The 21,384-nt window shown below is 39.4% G+C and overlaps 1 protein-coding gene across 2 annotated transcripts in view; it reads right to left on the bottom strand.

The window, feature by feature from the left end:
- Positions 1-3,567: 3,567 nt before the first annotated feature.
- The window catches only part of LOC120418982 (DNA ligase 1), a 92,983-nt gene continuing 75,166 nt past the window's right edge, over positions 3,568-21,384 (bottom strand). For both annotated transcript variants that reach the window (XM_052710872.1, XM_052710873.1), the window contains exons 3-4: positions 5,843-6,141; positions 3,568-5,779 (exon numbers count right to left, since the gene is read on the bottom strand). In XM_052710872.1, coding sequence (XP_052566832.1) covers positions 4,000-5,779; positions 5,843-6,141 — 2,079 coding nt within the window. In that variant the 3' untranslated portion in view covers positions 3,568-3,999. The remainder of the gene's footprint in view (positions 5,780-5,842; positions 6,142-21,384) is intronic.

Below are 21,384 nucleotides of genomic sequence, written 5' to 3'. Positions count from 1 at the left end.
ACCAGAGTCGAGGGACATAAAGTTCAAAAAGCGGAAAATCGAAAAAATCTTATAGTGATAAAAATCCTTCAAAAATACTCCGACATTTTAATGGAAACACAAGTCTAGTTAACTACAAAATTTAGAAATTGAAAATTGATTTCCAACGCAGGAAGATCAATCACTTTTAGCGTGTTAGGACGTATTTAAAAATATTAGATTTTTTTTTTGTAAAATCCCGATGTACAGATCCTGAAGAAATTATTTTTCGTGAATACTCAGATATTTTGAAAATGATTGAAAAACAACTAAAACAAAAACTTTTTCATGCAAATGCTGTTTTTTTTTCTTCAAATATACCATACCATACCATTCAGCATAGCGCACCGGGTACGCGTGATTTCAATTTTCAGATACAGTAGTTGTTCGGTAACTGGGCGTTGTTTAACTGGGCTGCTTTTTAACTGGGCGCTCGATAACTGGGCCGTAGCCCAGTTAAAAAGCAGACAAACGTCAAAAAACCAAAACAAACCAAAATGACCGAGGGGTTAATGGATGCAAAAGTCATATTCAATTAATAAAAAAACTTTTTTCAAACTTTTGTTTAATTTCAAGTTACAATTGAAGAAAAATGAAAAGTAAGCATTGTAAATAAATTTGAGTAACTTTTATTTTTATATTTCATCTGGAAAATATTATGCATCGGTGGTCACCTCGTTATTTTTTGTTCAGCCCAGTTAACGAGCAACATTCGGTGACTGGGCTACGTTCTCAGCCCAGTTACCGAACAACTACTGTATATATTTTTTTGCTTCCTTATTTGACGAGAAATTTTCGAATGATTGGAGACAAAAACATGAAATAAAATAAACGTTGGCCTAATTGAAATTGATTTTTTTTAAATACCTTTTTTGGGATTTTTTCCTTGTATCTGAGCAGTTCTCTACGGAATCGGTCTTTTTTCTTTAACTTTATCCGGCTGAAACTTTTTTGGTGCCTTCGGTATGCCCAAAGAAGCCATTTTGCATCATTAGTTTGTCCATATAATTTTCCATACAAATTTGGCAGCTGTCCATACAAAAATAATGTATGAAAATTAAAAAATCTGTATCTTTTGAAGGAATTTTTTGATCGATTTGGTGTCTTCGGCAAAGTTGTAGGTATGGATATGGACTACACTGAAAAAAAATGATACACGGTAAAAAATTTTTGGTGATTTTTAATTTAACTTTTTGTCACTAAAACTTGATTTGCAAAAAAACACTATTTTTAATTTTTTTTATTTTTTGATATGTTTAAGAGGACATAAAATGCCAATTTTTCAGAAATTTCCAGAATGGGCAAAAAATCTTTGACTGAGTTATGATTTTTTAAATCAATACTGATTTTTTAAAAAAATCGAAATATTGGTCGCAAAAAATTTTCAACTTCAGTTTTCGATGTAAAATCGAATTTTTAATCAAAAAGTACTTTAGTGAATTTATGATGAAGTGCACCGTTTTCAAGTTATAACCATTTTTAGGTAACTTTTTTGAAAATTGTCGCAGTTTTTCATTTTTTAAAATTAGTGCACATGTTTGCCCACCTTTGAAAAAATATTTTTGAAAAGCTGAGAAAATTCTCTATATTTTGCTTTTTCGGGCTATGTTGATACGACCCTTAGTTGCTGAAATATTGCCATGCAAAGTTTAAAAAACAGGAAAATTGATGTTTTCTAAGTGTCATCCAAACAACCCACCATTTTCTAATGTCAATATCTCAGCAACTATAGGTCCGATTTACAATATTAAAACATGAAACATTCGTGAAATTTTCCGATCTTTTCGAAAAAAATATTTCCAAAAATTTAAAATCAAGACTAACATTTCAAACGGGCCAAACATAAAATATCACGCCCATTTGAAATGTTAGTCTTGATTTTAAATTTTTGAAAATATTTTTTTCGAAAAGATCGGAAAATTTTACGTATGTTTCATATTTTAACATTGTAAATCGGATTTATAGTTGCTGAGATATCGACATCAGCTTTACAAAAAATATTTTTTTCATAGGTGGCCAAACATGGGCACTAATTTAAAAAAATGAAAACTGCGATTATTTTCAAAAAAGTTACCTAAAAATGGTTATAACTTGAAAACGGTGCACTTCATCATAAATTCACTAAAGTACTTTTTGATTAAAAATTCGATTTTACATCGAAAACTGAAGTTGAAAATTTTTTGCGACCAATATTTCGATTTTTAAAAAAAATCTGTATTGATTTAAAAAATCATAACTCAGTCAAAGATTTTTTGCCCATTCTGGAAATTTCTGAAAAATTGGCATTTTATGTCCTCTAAAACATATAAAAAAAAAAAAAATTAAAAATAGTGTTTTTTTGCAAATCAAGTTTTAGTGACAAAAAGTTAAATTAAAAATCACCAAAAAATTTGTACCGTGTATCATTTTTTTTTTCAGTGTAGTCCATATCCATACCTACAACTTTGCCCAAGACACCAAATCGATCAAAAAATTCCTTCAAAGATACAAATTTTTGAATTTTCACATATCATTTTTGTATGGACAGCAGCCAAATTTGTATGGAAAATTATATGGAAAAACTAATGATGCAAAATGGCTTCTTTGGGCATACCGAAGGCACCAAAAAAGTTACAGCCGGATTAAAAAATACAAAAAAAAAATCGAATGACTGAAATCTCAGAGAATCGCTCATCTTTCTTTTTTTTTTTTACAACATTGCCAAAGACACCAAAACGGCCAAAACATCCCTTCTCAAAATACAGATTTTCAAATATTCACATGCCTATTTTGTATGACCAGCCCGCAAAGTTATATGGAGCATTGCACAGTGGTCCAGATCGCAAAATTAAGTGGAAAAAGGATTTTCCGAAAAATTGCGAAAAATTGTGTTCAAAATGGTGGAGCTTTGGTGTCTTCAGAAGAGTTGTTGTAAATGAAAAGGGGCAACTTTGGGGTTTTTTGTCTTCTTGAAAGTTGTTGGGCTTGCCAATCCAAGCAACATTGTCGAAGACACCAAAATTTTATCTCGTAATCTACGCCTTCTACGACCAAATTTATAGAAAGCATCTGAGCAAACCTTGAAAAATCAGTTTTTTGAACGTGGCAATTCAGGGTTAAGTTTGAGAGAAAAGTGATATTCGGGACTTTTAGAGCTCTAAAAAACAAACATTTTTTTTTTGACTTGTCAATTTGGTCTTAAGGGTCAAAAGTTACAGTCATTTTAAAGTAAAAAAGATGCAAATTTAAAACTCAAATATTTCGAAAAAGGGCAAGCCAAATTTTAAGCGCAATGTTGCGTTTAAAAGGGGAGATCCAGCGTATTCATTCTATGTAATTTTGCCCGTTGAATCTGAATCTGCCCTCACAATTGAGCTAAAGTGTCGAAAAATCGATTTTTGGTCATATTTTGGGTTTCCATGTAAAATTATCATTTAAATCATTTTTTTTTCTTTTCTCTCAAACTTAACTGATTTTTAAGGTTTGCTCAGATGCTTTCTATAAATTTGGTCGTAGAAGGCGTAGATTACGACATTTTTTTCGGATTAAAATGAAAACCTTCACCACCAATTTCGTTTATTACTCCACTTTATTGCAGTCACTCTCTATTGTTTCACCCTTATCTGTCTAGCAAATGTACAAATAAATACGAATGGTTTGTTCCTATAATTTACCTATGTACACAAGAAATCACTGCTAAATTCGCCACAAAAGAAAAAAACACTGGTTTGAAATTCTAAAGTCGTTGATTTTCGTTGAGGTTCGCTTACTTTCGTCTTCTTCTTATTCTCTACCCTAACGCCTAAGGTTACCAGACCCACACTGTTTTTATTTTTATTCGTTCGTTCGACTATCACTACACAGACCCTACCCTAAACGATGTTTAAATTGTTCGCATTGGCAGCACGATTCTCTCGGAATTCGATTCGAGACATTTCAGGATATTAAGTTACGTTTAAAAAATGCCAAGGTTTTTCGCTCCTCTCACGCAAATCCTCATTCTTACGGCACACTGACCGGCAGGAACCGGCTCGGATCGCCGGCCTGGGGCCGGAAGTTGATGACGACCTTGTTGGGGTCTTCGCCCACCTCGAGGAACGAGTTCCAGTCGGCGAGGAAGTAGAACCCGTTGCGGCGGGGCTGGGGCAGGGGTTCTTGGGCGACCGGGTCGACGCCGCCACCGCCGAAGGAGTCCTCGAGGGCGGAGAGGCGCGCCGATTGCTCGGTGGTTGTTGTGGTGGAGGTTGTGGTTGTGGAGGTCGTGCTTGAGGGGGGGTCGGCTGGGGATTCAACGTCGACGATTGGGGTGCGCGGTTCGGTGTTGGTCGTTGAGATGATCTCGAAGGAGACGTTTTTGGCGTCGGAGGTCACTCCGAGGTCCAGGGAGATGCGGGTTGGGGTGTCGGTTGTGGATTTTTCCGGTTGTTGGCGCTTCTTCTTGACTTCGTTGGCTCGGGTGAGGTCTAGGCTTTCGAGGGGGTTGGGGCCTTGGGCGAGGAGGGACTCGCTGAGGTTGAAGTTCTTGAGGTTGAGCGCGTCCAGGGAATCGTCCGTGAGGGTCGTGTTGAGCTTCTCCAGCTCGCGGATCGTCTCCCAGAGCTGCTCCAGCTTGCGGTAGTCTTCGTTTTCGACCTTCTTTTTGGATTTGGCCGCGCCGACTCCGTTGGATTTCATCTCGGTGGACTCCTTCTTGGATTCGTACTTGCGACCGCTGCGTTCCTTCTTGGTGTTCATGGTTTGGATTCCGAGCGTGTCCAGAATGGACGCCATCTGCGGGATTTGAACCAGATCCTGGTCGATCATGGGCATTTGGGCCATTTCGGTAGCTGCCTCGGTTGCGGTCTGTTGATCCATCGACTTCTTGTTGCGGCCACTGTTGTCGAGCAGTCCGAAGGACTTGAGCAGTTCGTCCAGGTCATCGTTCAGCTTGCTGGAGTCACTTGGCAGTGGTTTGAACGCAACGAAATCGTCTGGTCTGATGTCCGGCTTTGCCATAACTGGAACCTCCGGTTCCGCCTCTTCAACCTTCAACCCATCCGTCTGAACGAGGTGCGACGGCTGAATCTCCGTCAGCTGTTCCGGAATATCAAGCTGCGGCAACGGAGCGATTCCCACCGTTTCTTCGTCATCACCCAACAACCCAAACGACCTCAACAGCATCTTCAACTCGTCATTCATCTCTCCAGGCCCTTCCGTCACTCCCATCTCCTTCGGAGTGGTCATCTCCACCGGAAGTGGCTTGAACGTGGGCGGAACGCCATCCCCGAACCCAATCGAAGCCAGAATGTCATTAATCTCCTGCTGCTTAACCTCCTCCGTCGCCACGGACTCCACCTCAAGCGGTTCCGTAACGATCTCCACCACCTCCGTCGGTTCCACATTCTGCACCAATTCTTCCGCGATCGTAGCAGGCTTCACCTCCTCCCTCATCTTGCTGGGCAACGCCGGGTGGAACGTAGTAGGCTTCGGCGTCGTAAACCGGATCGTCGTTATCGGGACAGCCGTAGTGCTAACCTTCTCCGTGGTCGTACTACGCTGCCGGAACACCGGTCGACCGGTTGTCGTACCCCCTGGCTTTGCCACCTCCTCCCCAGCCACGATCTTCGTCACCGGCGGCGTGTTATAAATGGTCTGCAAATTGTCCGGATTCATGTTGTTCGTGTGGTACGGCAACACCAGCATCAACGCCCTCATGTGCTGCGCCCGCGCGTGATCTCCCTCACGCAGCGACTTGTTCAACTCCTCCTTGGTAACGTTCTCAAACAGCTCCTCAATTTCTCCCCTAAAAAAAAAATTCAAAAAAGATCAATCAAATCACCTGTCAAAAACCCCTGAAAAAACGAACTTAGTAAGCCGTGGCAGCGACGGGTCCAGTGACAGCAGCCGCTGCACCTCGGCGATCGTCTGCCGCACGTCCAGCATGGCCTTCTGCGCCGCGTTCTGGTCCAGCGCGTTGACGTCGCGCGCCCGGAACGTCTTGTGCACGTTGTACGCCACCGGGTAGGGCGTGTCGCGGCGGGGGAAGCGCGGCCGCGCCGCCATGTCCGCGGGCATCCGCATCGGCATCTTGGCGGCGTCGACGAGGACCGTCAGTAGCAGCAGGAGCAGCGGCGTCGATCGTGCCATCTTGATCGATTTCAGCGTCTGAAAGAAAAAGCGAGAGAAAAGCATACTTTTAGGCGCTTTCAACACTATTCGCCAGTTCGTGATGAACTGCGCTGTGCGATCATCTTCATGTGAAAGCTTTTCGAAAGAAGCAACGACCGTCCTTGACTTGGATGCGTTGTGTCTCTTGCCCCCGTTCCTCTCTTTCCCCGCTGGGGTCACACGTTCGCCGGCGGCGACGTGACGGAACTGAGACGCTTGTTGCATAATCGAAGCAGGCCTTTGAGTTGTTTATGCAGGTTCGTCGCTGGGTGGTGAGTTGATGTCTCTTGGCGTTTCTTTGAATGGAGAGCGTCGTGCGCGAGCGCAAGTGCTCGGTTGGAGCAAGTGTGACAAGGGTGCAACGTTTGCGTTGTTCTTGCGCTTTACTTTTTTTAACTTGAGCTTATGTATCCCTTAAAATACAAACATATCGTAATTAAAAAATTACAACTTATGCCACGAAATAGTTTCAACGGAATATTTTAAAGGGAAATTTCCATTTCCATTTTCCATTTCAAAGCAACGGAAAATATAATTCTGAGGTTATATTGATCCAGCAAGTTGTTTGTTGGAGGTAAGAGTTTAATTTACGCTTTTAGAAGTCATTTTTGAAACGTGTTAAACAGCAAAAAATTGTGTAAATTTGGAAGGTTTAATTTTAGAAGGTTGAATATTACCTCTTTTATGATGTAATTTTACCTCAATTTAGAATGAAAAAGCGACATTACACCAGAATAGTGGTAAAATTACATATTTTCAGAGGTAAAATTACATATTTTTTCTGACATAAAATATGTACCCCTTCCCAGATGTAATATTAGCATGATTTTTTTCTGTGTAGTTACAGTGTTTTTAATTTAATCAAAAAATCACCAGGTTTAGGTTGTCAATACAAATTCCTTTGAATGAAATTTACTTCGAACAATCAAATCTTTGTATAACCGAAACACAAAAAAAACGTTGAGTTGTTCTCAATCACTATAGTTTTTAAAAAACTAACGAAAACAAAAAGTTTAGTTGATAAAAAAGTTTTTACGTTACAGTTCCTCGAAAATTTTCAAAAATTCAGAAGATTTTAATAAACCCATTTAATAAACCAAAATATATTGAAAATGATTCTAAACGCAGGGGATTGCATTTCAAATTAAATTTCCATTGAAATTTTGAATTTTTTTTGAAAACATATTTGATTTCTAGTGCCGATTTTGAGGGGGGGGGGGGCGGTGCAAAAGCTTTTTAAAGTATTTGTACAAGCCTTATAATGAAACATAAAACAATATAAGTAAAGATTTATCCAAAGTCCCATACAAACTTCTGATATTCGAAATTCGGATAATATGTTATACTATTAATTGTCATAATTTTTCTAGACTGGATTATTTTATGAAAATTCTCGTTCAAACAAATAAAAGTGATCAAATTGAATTGATTCAAATCATTTTTACACAGTTATTTGGATCTTTTTTTTTCAGCAACCAAGTTCCATGATTATGATTATGATTATTTTTAATTCTGAAAAGGAGTACATCTTTTACATCAGAAAATGTGTAATTTGACCACCATATTACAACGGCCTTATCATTAAAATGTATATTGGAATAGAAGTGAAATCATCTTTAAACAACACATTTTTTGTTTTTTTAAATTTAATTTATTTTGAAAAATATTTTTTTCAGTATACTAAATATATGGTGTATAACACAGTACACAGTAAAAAATGTGTAAAGTTGGAGGATTTAATTTTGACAGGTTGAACCTCTTTTATGATGTAATTTTACCTCAATTTAAACTGAAAAAGTGATATTACACCAGAAAAGTAGTAAAAATACACTTTTTCAGAGGTAAAATTACACATTTTCAGATGTAATGTTACCATGAATTTTTTAACTGTGTAGTACAAAATTTTTACCATTCAAGAAGACCAGCTTTGGCTAATTAAAAACCTAAGAAAAAGCTCCAAGTTTGTTTTTGGATTTTGATGAGTTTTATTAACAAATTCAAGAACTATAAAAAAAAAATTATTTGGTATGGACAGGTGTCCACGAAGGGCCCCCAGGTGGGGGTAATAACAGATTCCCAAAATAGTGTCAACGTGGTTTATGGATGGGCCCATGAGATTTGAGACCATAGATTGGAAAAAAAAAACGGAAAGTTCAAGAAATTTTTTAATAAATTATTTGATATTTTAATTTTTGTTCACAGTAACATAACTATAATGAAGTATAAACGGTTTCTGTTAAAGTTCTTCTTCATAATTTAAAAAACTATGCTCAAAATTTGAACTTTTTTTTTTGCTCCTGAAATTGTTGTGCATGTTAAGATAACACAACAAGTCTCTAATTGAAGCAAAACATCAGCTCAAAATTGCTGCACAAATTTAATCTCATCGCAAGGGAAGCGTATCAGGTGACCTACTGACACAGGTGGCATTTTTCGTTGTGTCTTTCAAACTGTTGGATTCCTCTGCCAAGCTAATCGGAGTGGAACGACCACCAAGGGTCAGCCAAGTTGTGTTTTTAAGTCAGTCAGTTTTATACATATTCAGAAGGTATGGGGAAAATGTGAGAAAAAAAAACAACTTTTCAAAATTGTCAGATTTTTCAAGCTGTTCCGAGCTTTCTTGAGACAAGTGTTAAATATGTATCAGAGACATCAGACGACAGCAGGTGGTCATCTCGTGATCGCCCAATTGATCTGCGAAGTGATTCTGCAAAATATTTGATATTCTACTTGAAGCGTCCAGCTTGATGACGCAAAGCGATTCGCTCAAAAAATGTCTTGAGTTCGTCGCTTCAGGCATTGGAGTCTCTCTTAAAAAATGTTCTTTAAAGTTATTGTCAATTCAAATTATACTTTCGAAATCAACTGCTACTTCATAATTATGCAATTTCCGTTACGCAACACGATAATCCCTCATCATCGACGGTGTTTAACCCCACAAGTGATTGCAATTACCATGATACACGTTTGATTTCTAAACGAGGCACAGCCCAACCGTTACGCGCAGTTAGTTCTAAACTTTCCAGCAAACAAAAAATCAAACAAGAAAACCGGCAACTTCTTATGCGAAATTCTATATGCTAGCGCAGCAAACCGGCTGATTTAACGCTGTTTTTCCACTTCAATAAAGCGGAAAGTGCGATTAAATCACCTGCCGAAGGCTGCCGTTGGCCCGAAAATCGTTACCAAAACCGCTATAAAACGCTATAAAACGCGCGTAACGCAATTGCTTCTGTGCGCGGGAGCTTCGGTTGCGAAAAAGTGACCACAACCACTAGCGATTCTCCGTTTTTTTTTCATTTTCGTTCAGCCGTTCAATAACTGTGGGTTATTGCAACTTGTGTGCAGTTTGAGTGTGATAATTTGAAGAAGAAATTGAACTGGCAACCTTGGGATTTATTGAACAGGGTAGTTGGTCAAATTATTAAAAAGAAATGGTTTTCTAAAAATATTACATTTTGTCAAAAGCACAATATATTAAAAACAATTAAGATATTTTATAATTTTTACAGTTTGGGGGTGAAATTAAATCATAAAAAATTTGAAAATTTGTATGTCGAAAAAAAACATTTTTCGATACTGTACATCGGAAACTAACAAAAATTCAAAATATTTTAACCCTCTACTGCCTGATTTGTTTTCGATTTTATTTTTTATTTTTCCCGTGTTCAGGAGGTCATTTTGAGCAACTTTTGTTCTACGAAAAACTTTACTTCTCTTGTTTTATGTTTTTCTTGTTTCATTTTTAATATTTTAATTTGCATTTATCTTGTTTAGTTAATGTTTGATTTTGGTAGTTTTAGGCCTATTCTACCACCTCCTAAGATTATATTTTGCCTGTCTATTTTTTCATGTTTTTATAGTCACTTTTTCTATTTTTTGCTTGTTTTTCACATTTTCTGCTATTAAATGGCACCAAAAAAAATAAATTTTTAAAAACATTGGCAAAGTCACATAAAACAATTAAAATCTCCAACCCATAAATTTTCTAAATTTTTAAAAGTTCTTCTCTCCAATGCTTTTAAAGATCAAAAATTGGTTGAAAAATTGATTTTTGGCGTTTTTTTTCAAATCGAAGCCCGTCTAAAGGCTTAGAGGGTTAAAATCGTTTCCTGTCATGTTAAATATATGTTGACTTCACTTTCCATTAAAATTTAGGATGCTTTTGAAAAAAATATATTTTACACCTTATTTTAAGCCGATTTTGGAGGGATGGGGGCAAACCAAAGTTTGAAAATATTTGCATCGGCCTCAAGTTACTTAAATAAACAAAAAAAACTCAAGATCCGTATTTTTTTATTACATTTTTTTTAATAGATTTTAGTATAATATTTAGTTTTAGTATAATATTTGATATATGGTAATTTTTTAAATGTTAGTTAGATTTCAAAATTTCCCTGATTTTTTTTCATAATTTTGGACAAAAAGGTTAATTTTTGGCCTTCAGTGTAAGACCGAGGAATAGTCAAGTTATGGAAAAAACTAACTTAATCCACCTATGTGGTTGATGCCTTCCTCACTTTTTACCAACAATGGGTAATATGCGTGGTTTGGACAAATATTTCAGCTATTTTTTTAGATCTAGAAAAATACTGGACTCGTTGGAAAGGTCTTTCAATTACCTAACCAACGATGGGTTGGATGATGGATCCGGACATCGTTTACATACATTTAAGTGAGATCCGGCTTCAAAAAAGTACATAAATATCACTTAAGTGGTCATAACTCGAGACAGGGTTGCCAGATCTTCAATGTTGTGGACTCGTTGGAAAGGTCTTTCAATTACCTGACCAACGATGGGTCGGATGATGGATCCGGACATCGTTTACATACATTTAAGTGAGATCCGGCTTCAAAAAAGTTCATAAATATCACTTAAGTGGTCATAACTCGAGACAGGGTTGCCAGATCTTCAATGTTGTGGACTCGTTGGAAAGGTCTTTCAATTTCCTAACCAACGATGGGTCGGATGATGGACCCGAACATAGTTTACATACATTTAAGTGAGATCCGGCTTCAAAAAAGTACATAAATATCTCTTAGGTGGTCATAACTCGAGACAGGGTTGCCAGATCTTCAATGTTGTGGACTCGTTGGAAAGGTCTTTCAATTACCTGACCAACGATGGGTCGGATGATGGATCCGGACATCGTTTACATACATTTAAGTGAGATCCGGCTTCAAAAAAGTTCATAAATATCACTTAAGTGGTCATAACTCGAGACAGGGTTGCCAGATCTTCAATGTTGTGGACTCGTTGGAAAGGACTTTCAATTACCTAACGAACGATGGGTTGGATGTTGGATCCAGACATCGTGTACATACATTTAAGTGAGATCCGGCTTCAAAAAAGTACATAAATATCTCTTAGGTGGTCATAACTCGAGACAGGGTTGCCAGATCTTCAATGTTGTGGACTCGTTGGAAAGGTCTTTCAATTACCTGACCAACGATGGGTCGGATGATGGATCCGGACATCGTTTACATACATTTAAGTGAGATCCGGCTTCAAAAAAGTTCATAAATATCACTTAAGTGGTCATAACTCGAGACAGGGTTGCCAGATCTTCAATGTTGTGGACTCGTTGGAAAGGTCTTTCAATTTCCTAACCAACGATGGGTCGGATGATGGACCCGAACATAGTTTACATACATTTAAGTGAGATCCGGCTTCAAAAAAGTACATAAATATCTCTTAGGTGGTCATAACTCGAGACAGGGTTGCCAGATCTTCAATGTTGTGGACTCGTTGGAAAGGTCTTTCAATTACCTGACCAACGATGGGTCGGATGATGGATCCGGACATCGTTTACATACATTTAAATGAGATCCGGCTTCAAAAAAGTACATAAATGTCACTTAAGTGGTCATAACTCGAGACAGGGTTGCCAGATCTTCAATGTTGTGGACTCGTTGGAAAGGTCTTTCAATTTCCTAACCAACGATGGGTCGGATGATGGATCCGGACATAGTTTACATACATTTAAGTGAGATCCGGCTTCAAAAAAGTACATAAATATCTCTTAGGTGGTCATAACTCGAGACAGGGTTGCCAGATCTTCAATGTTGTGGACTCGTTGGAAAGGTCTTTCAATTACCTGACCAACGATGGGTCGGATGATGGATCCGGACATCGTTTACATACATTTAAATGAGATCCGGCTTCAAAAAAGTACATAAATGTCACTTAAGTGGTCATAACTCGAGACAGGGTTGCCAGATCTTCAATGTTGTGGACTCGTTGGAAAGGTCTTTCAATTTCCTAACCAACGATGGGTCGGATGATGGATCCGGACATAGTTTACATACATTTAAGTGAGATCCGGCTTCAAAAAAGTACATAAATATCACTTAAGTGGTCATAACTCGAGACAGGGTTGCCAGATCTTCAATGTTGTGGACTCGTTGGAAAGGTCTTTCAATTACCTGACCAACGATGGGTCGGATGATGGATCCGGACATCGTTTACATACATTTAAGTGAGATCCGGCTTCAAAAAAGTTCATAAATATCACTTAAGTGGTCATAACTCGAGACAGGGTTGCCAGATCTTCAATGTTGTGGACTCGTTGGAAAGGATTTTCAATTACCTAACGAACGATGGGTTGGATGTTGGATCCAGACATCGTGTACATACATTTAAGTGAGATCCGGCTTCAAAAAAGTACATAAATATCTCTTAGGTGGTCATAACTCGAGACAGGGTTGCCAGATCTTCAATGTTGTGGACTCGTTGGAAAGGTCTTTCAATTACCTGACCAACGATGGGTCGGATGATGGATCCGGACATCGTTTACATACATTTAAGTGAGATCCGGCTTCAAAAAAGTTCATAAATATCACTTAAGTGGTCATAACTCGAGACAGGGTTGCCAGATCTTCAATGTTGTGGACTCGTTGGAAAGGTCTTTCAATTTCCTAACCAACGATGGGTCGGATGATGGACCCGAACATAGTTTACATACATTTAAGTGAGATCCGGCTTCAAAAAAGTACATAAATATCTCTTAGGTGGTCATAACTCGAGACAGGGTTGCCAGATCTTCAATGTTGTGGACTCGTTGGAAAGGTCTTTCAATTACCTGACCAACGATGGGTCGGATGATGGATCCGGACATCGTTTACATACATTTAAGTGAGATCCGGCTTCAAAAAAGTTCATAAATATCACTTAAGTGGTCATAACTCGAGACAGGGTTGCCAGATCTTCAATGTTGTGGACTCGTTGGAAAGGTCTTTCAATTTCCTAACCAACGATGGGTCGGATGATGGATCCGGACATAGTTTACATACATTTAAGTGAGATCCGGCTTCAAAAAAGTACATAAATATCTCTTAGGTGGTCATAACTCGAGACAGGGTTGCCAGATCTTCAATGTTGTGGACTCGTTGGAAAGGTCTTTCAATTACCTGACCAACGATGGGTCGGATGATGGATCCGGACATCGTTTACATACATTTAAGTGAGATCCGGCTTCAAAAAAGTTCATAAATATCACTTAAGTGGTCATAACTCGAGACAGGGTTGCCAGATCTTCAATGTTGTGGACTCGTTGGAAAGGTCTTTCAATTTCCTAACCAACGATGGGTTGGATGATGGATCCGGACATCGTTTACATACATTTAAGTGAGATCCGGCTTCAAAAAAGTACATAAATATCACTTAAGTGGTCATAACTCGAGACAGGGTTGCCAGATCTTCAATGTTGTGGACTCGTTGGAAAGGTCTTTCAATTTCCTAACCAACGATGGGTTGGAAGATGGATCCGGACATCGTTTACATACATTTAAATGAGATCCGGCTTCAAAAAAGTACATAAATGTCACTTAAGTGGTCATAACTCGAGAAAGGGTTGCCAGATCTTCAATGTTGTGGACTCGTTGGAAAGGACTTTCAATTACCTAACGAATGATGGGTTGGATGTTGGATCCAGACATCGTGTACATACATTTAAGTGAGATCCGGCTTCAAAAAAGTACATAAATATCTCTTAGGTGGTCATAACTCGAGACAGGGTTGCCAGATCTTCAATGTTGTGGACTCGTTGGAAAGGTCTTTCAATTTCCTAACCAACGATGGGTTGGATGATGGATCCGGACATCGTTTACATACATTTAAGTGAGATCCGGCTTCAAAAAAGTACATAAATATCTCTTAAGTGGTCATAACTCAAGACAGGGTTGCCAGATCTTCAATGTTGTGGACTCGTTGGAAAGGTCTTTCAATTACCTGACCAACGATGGGTTGGATGTTGGATCCAGACATCGTGTACATACATTTAAGTGAGATCCGGCTTCAAAAAAGTACATAAATATCTCTTAGGTGGTCATAACTCGAGACAGGGTTGCCAGATCTTCAATGTTGTGGACTCGTTGGAAAGGTCTTTCAATTTCCTAACCAACGATGGGTCGGATGATGGACCCGAACATAGTTTACATACATTTAAGTGAGATCCGGCTTCAAAAAAGTACATAAATATCTCTTAAGTGGTCATAACTCGAGACAGGGTTGCCAGATCTTCAATGTTGTGGACTCGTTGGAAAGGTCTTTCAATTACCTGACCAACGATGGGTCGGATGATGGATCCGGACATCGTTTACATACATTAAAATGAGATCCGGCTTCAAAAAAGTACATAAATATCTCTTAGGTGGTCATAACTCGAGACAGGGTTGCCAGATCTTCAATGTTGTGGACTCGTTGGATAGGTCTTTCAATTACCTGACCAACGATGGGTCGGATGATGGATCCGGACATCGTTTACATACATTTAAGTGAGATCCGGCTTCAAAAAAGTTCATAAATATCACTTAAGTGGTCATAACTCGAGACAGGGTTGCCAGATCTTCAATGTTGTGGACTCGTTGGAAAGGTCTTTCAATTTCCTAACCAACAATGGGTTGGATGATGGATCCGGACATCGTTTACATACATTTAAGTGAGATCCGGCTTCAAAAAAGTACATAAATATCTCTTTAGTGGTCATAACTCAAGACAGGGTTGCCAGATCTTCAATGTTGTGGACTCGTTGGAAAGGTCTTTCAATTTCCTAACCAACAATGGGTTGGATGATGGATCCGGACATCGTTTACATACATTTAAGTGAGATCCGGCTTCAAAAAAGTTCATAAATATCACTTAAGTGGTCATAACTCGAGACAGGGTTGCCAGATCTTCAATGTTGTGGACTCGTTGGAAAGGTCTTTCAATTTCCTAACCAACGATGGGTTGGATGATGGATCCGGACATCGTTTACATACATTTAAGTGAGATCCGGCTTCAAAAAAGTACATAAATATCTCTTAAGTGGTCATAACTCAAGACAGGGTTGCCAGATCTTCAATGTTGTGGACTCGTTGGAAAGGTCTTTCAATTACCTGACCAACGATGGGTCGGATGATGGATCCAGACATCGTGTACATACATTTAAGTGAGATCCGGCTTCAAAAAAGTACATAAATATCTCTTAGGTGGTCATAACTCGAGACAGGGTTGCCAGATCTTCAATGTTGTGGACTCGTTGGAAAGGTCTTTCAATTTCCTAACCAACGATGGGTCGGATGATGGACCCGAACATAGTTTACATACATTTAAGTGAGATCCGGCTTCAAAAAAGTACATAAATATCTCTTAAGTGGTCATAACTCGAGACAGGGTTGCCAGATCTTCAATGTTGTGGACTCGTTGGAAAGGTCTTTCAATTACCTGACCAACGATGGGTCGGATGATGGATCCGGACATCGTTTACATACATTAAAATGAGATCCGGCTTCAAAAAAGTACATAAATATCTCTTAGGTGGTCATAACTCGAGACAGGGTTGCCAGATCTTCAATGTTGTGGACTCGTTGGATAGGTCTTTCAATTACCTGACCAACGATGGGTCGGATGATGGATCCGGACATCGTTTACATACATTTAAGTGAGATCCGGCTTCAAAAAAGTTCATAAATATCACTTAAGTGGTCATAACTCGAGACAGGGTTGCCAGATCTTCAATGTTGTGGACTCGTTGGAAAGGTCTTTCAATTTCCTAACCAACAATGGGTTGGATGATGGATCCGGACATCGTTTACATACATTTAAGTGAGATCCGGCTTCAAAAAAGTACATAAATATCTCTTTAGTGGTCATAACTCAAGACAGGGTTGCCAGATCTTCAATGTTGTGGACTCGTTGGAAAGGTCTTTCAATTACCTGACCAACGATGGGTCGGATGATGGATCCGGACATCGTTTACATACATTTAAGTGAGATCCGGCTTCAAAAAAGTTCATAAATATCACTTAAGTGGTCATAACTCGAGACAGGGTTGCCAGATCTTCAATGTTGTGGACTCGTTGGAAAGGTCTTTCAATTTCCTAACCAACGATGGGTTGGATGATGGATCCGGACATCGTTTACATACATTTAAGTGAGATCCGGCTTCAAAAAAGTACATAAATATCTCTTAAGTGGTCATAACTCAAGACAGGGTTGCCAGATCTTCAATGTTGTGGACTCGTTGGAAAGGTCTTTCAATTAACTAACCAACGATGGGTCGGATGATGGATCCGGACATCGTTTACATACATTTAAGTGAGATCCGGCTTCAAAAAAGTACATAAATATCACTTAAGTGGTCATAACTCGAGACAGGGTTGCCAGATCTTCAATGTTGTGGACTCGTTGGAAAGGACTTTCAATTACCTAACCAACGATGGGTTGGATGTTGGATCCAGACATCGTGTACATACATTTAAGTGAGATCCGGCTTCAAAAAAGTACATAAATATCACTTAAGTGGTCATAACTCGAGACAGGGTTGCCAGATCTTCAATGTTGTGGACTCGTTGGATAGGTCTTTCAATTACCTAACCAACGGTGGGTTGGATGATGGATCCGGACATCGTTTACATACATTTAAGTGAGATCCGGCTTCAAAAAAGTGCATAAATATCACTTAAGTGGTCATAACTCGAGACAGGGTTGCCAGATCTTCAATGTTGTGGACTCGTTGGATAGGTCTTTCAATTACCTAACCAACGGTGGGTTGGATGATGGATCCGGACATCGTTTACATACATTTAAGTGAGATCCGGCTTCAAAAAAGTTCATAAATATCACCTAAGTGGTCATAACTCGAGACAGGGTTGCCAGATCTTCAATGTTGTGGACTCGTTGGAAAGGACTTTCAATTACCTAACCAACGATGGGTCGGATGATGGATCCGGACATCGTTTACATGCATTTAAGTGAGATCCGGTTTCAAAAAAGTACATAAATATCACTTAAGTGGTCATAACTCGAGACAGGGTTGCCAGATCTTCAATGTTGTGGACTCGTTGGAAAGGTCTTTCAATTTCCTAACCAACGATGGGTTGGATGATGGATCCGGACATCGTTTACATACATTTAAGTGAGATCCGGCTTCAAAAAAGTACATAAATATCACTTAAGTGGTCATAACTCGAGACAGGGTTGCCAGATCTTCAATGTTGTGGACTCGTTGGAAAGGTCTTTCAATTTCCTAACCAACGATGGGTTGGAAGATGGATCCGGACATCGTTTACATACATTTAAATGAGATCCGGCTTCAAAAAAGTACATAAATGTCACTTAAGTGGTCATAACTCGAGAAAGGGTTGCCAGATCTTCAATGTTGTGGACTCGTTGGAAAGGACTTTCAATTACCTAACCAACGATGGGTTGGATGTTGGATCCAGACATCGTGTACATACATTTAAGTGAGATCCGGCTTCAAAAAAGTACATAAATATCTCTTAGGTGGTCATAACTCGAGACAGGGTTGCCAGATCTTCAATGTTGTGGACTCGTTGGAAAGGTCTTTCAATTTCCTAACCAACGATGGGTTGGATGATGGATCCGGACATCGTTTACATACATTTAAGTGAGATCCGGCTTCAAAAAAGTACATAAATATCTCTTAAGTGGTCATAACTCAAGACAGGGTTGCCAGATCTTCAATGTTGTGGACTCGTTGGAAAGGTCTTTCAATTAACTAACCAACGATGGGTCGGATGATGGATCCGGACATCGTTTACATACATTAAAATGAGATCCGGCTTCAAAAAAGTACATAAATATCACTTAAGTGGTCATAACTCGAGACAGGGTTGCCAGATCTTCAATGTTGTGGACTCGTTGGAAAGGTCTTTCAATTTCCTAACCAACGATGGGTTGGATGATGGATCCGGACATCGTTTACATACATTTAAGTGAGATCCGGCTTCAAAAAAGTACATAAATATCTCTTAAGTGGTCATAACTCAAGACAGGGTTGCCAGATCTTCAATGTTGTGGACTCGTTGGAAAGGTCTTTCAATTAACTAACCAACGATGGGTCGGATGATGGATCCGGACATCGTTTACATACATTAAAATGAGATCCGGCTTCAAAAAAGTACATAAATATCACTTAAGTGGTCATAACTCGAGACAGGGTTGCCAGATCTTCAATGTTGTGGACTCGTTGGAAAGGACTTTCAATTACCTAACCAACGATGGGTTGGATGATGGATCCGGACATCGTTTACATACATTTAAGTGAGATCCGGCTTCAAAAAAGTTCATAAATATCACTTAAGTGGTCATAACTCGAGACAGGGTTGCCAGATCTTCAATGTTGTGGACTCGGTGGAAAGGTCTTTCAATTTCCTAACCAACGATGGGTTGGATGATGGATCCGGACATCGTTTACATACATTTAAGTGAGATCCGGCTTCAAAAAAGTACATAAATATCTCTTAAGTGGTCATAACTCAAGACAGGGTTGCCAGATCTTCAATGTTGTGGACTCGTTGGAAAGGTCTTTCAATTACCTGACCAACGATGGGTCGGATGATGGATCCGGACATCGTTTACATACATTTAAGTGAGATCCGGCTTCAAAAAAGTTCATAAATATCACTTAAGTGGTCATAACTCGAGACAGGGTTGCCAGATCTTCAATGTTGTGGACTCGTTGGAAAGGTCTTTCAATTTCCTAACCAACAATGGGTTGGATGATGGATCCGGACATCGTTTACATACATTTAAGTGAGATCCGGCTTCAAAAAAGTACATAAATATCTCTTAAGTGGTCATAACTCAAGACAGGGTTGCCAGATCTTCAATGTTGTGGACTCGTTGGAAAGGTCTTTCAATTAACTAACCAACGATGGGTCGGATGATGGATCCGGACATCGTTTACATACATTAAAATGAGATCCGGCTTCAAAAAAGTACATAAATATCACTTAAGTGGTCATAACTCGAGACAGGGTTGCCAGATCTTCAATGTTGTGGACTCGTTGGAAAGGACTTTCAATTACCTAACCAACGATGGGTTGGATGTTGGATCCAGACATCGTGTACATACATTTAAGTGAGATCCGGCTTCAAAAAAGTGCATAAATATCACTTAAGTGGTCATAACTCGAGACAGGGTTGCCAGATCTTCAATGTTGTGGACTCGTTGGATAGGTCTTTCAATTACCTAACCAACGGTGGGTTGGATGATGGATCCGGACATCGTTTACATACATTTAAGTGAGATCCGGCTTCAAAAAAGTTCATAAATATCACCTAAGTGGTCATAACTCGAGACAGGGTTGCCAGATCTTCAATGTTGTGGACTCGTTGGAAAGGACTTTCAATTACCTAACCAACGATGGGTCGGATGATGGATCCGGACATCGTTTACATGCATTTAAGTGAGATCCGGTTTCAAAAAAGTACATAAATATCACTTAAGTGGTCATAACTCGAGACAGGGTTGCCAGATCTTCAATGTTGTGGACTCGTTGGAAAGGTCTTTCAATTACCTGACCAACGATGGGTCGGATGATGGATCCGGACATCGTTTACATACATTTAAGTGAGATCCGGCTTCAAAAAAGTTCATAAATATCACTTAAGTGGTCATAACTCGAGACAGGGTTGCCAGATCTTCAATGTTGTGGACTCGTTGGAAAGGTCTTTCAATTTCCTAACCAACAATGGGTTGGATGATGGATCCGGACATCGTTTACATACATTTAAGTGAGATCCGGCTTCAAAAAAGTACATAAATATCTCTTAAGTGGTCATAACTCAAGACAGGGTTGCCAGATCTTCAATGTTGTGGACTCGTTGGAAAGGTCTTTCAATTAACTAACCAACGATGGGTCGGATGATGGATCCGGACATCGTTTACATACATTAAAATGAGATCCGGCTTCAAAAAAGTACATAAATATCACTTAAGTGGTCATAACTCGAGACAGGGTTGCCAGATCTTCAATGTTGTGGACTCGTTGGAAAGGACTTTCAATTACCTAACCAACGATGGGTTGGATGTTGGATCCAGACATCGTGTACATACATTTAAGTGAGATCCGGCTTCAAAAAAGTGCATAAATATCACTTAAGTGGTCATAACTCGAGACAGGGTTGCCAGATCTTCAATGTTGTGGACTCGTTGGATAGGTCTTTCAATTACCTAACCAACGGTGGGTTGGATGATGGATCCGGACATCGTTTACATACATTTAAGTGAGATCCGGCTTCAAAAAAGTTCATAAATATCACCTAAGTGGTCATAACTCGAGACAGGGTTGCCAGATCTTCAATGTTGTGGACTCGTTGGAAAGGACTTTCAATTACCTAACCAACGATGGGTCGGATGATGGATCCGGACATCGTTTACATGCATTTAAGTGAGATCCGGTTTCAAAAAAGTACATAAATATCACTTAAGTGGTCATAACTCGAGACAGGGTTGCCAGATCTTCAATGTTGTGGACTCGTTGGATAGGTCTTTCAATTACCTAACCAACGGTGGGTTGGATGATGGATCCGGACATCGTTTACATGCATATAATTGAGATCCGAATATTTGTGAAAACACATTTTTATACATAACTTTTGAACTAGTTATCGAAACTTCAAACAATTCAATAGCGATGTATGGGACCCTAAACCAAGTCGATTGCAACTGGTTTGATCAAAATCGGTTCAGCCAGTGCTGAGAAAACTCAGTGAGAATTTTAGTCACATACATACATACACACACATACACACACACATACACACACACATACACACACACATACACACACACATACACACCCCGTGAACCGTGGGGACAGGTGAGGGTCCCTGCGGAGCTTAGCTGCCAGCTACCGGGCGGGTTGCAGTAGGCGGATAGCTGTCGGCGATTGCATACATTCATTGCATCGCCCCCGGACCAGCAGCGGGAGGATGTCTAGGACGTGGCG

Source organism: Culex pipiens, chromosome 3 (assembly GCF_016801865.2).
Source record: "Culex pipiens pallens isolate TS chromosome 3, TS_CPP_V2, whole genome shotgun sequence".
NCBI lineage: Eukaryota > Metazoa > Arthropoda > Insecta > Diptera > Culicidae > Culex > Culex pipiens.
This window is presented reverse-complemented; position numbering and strand designations above follow the sequence as displayed.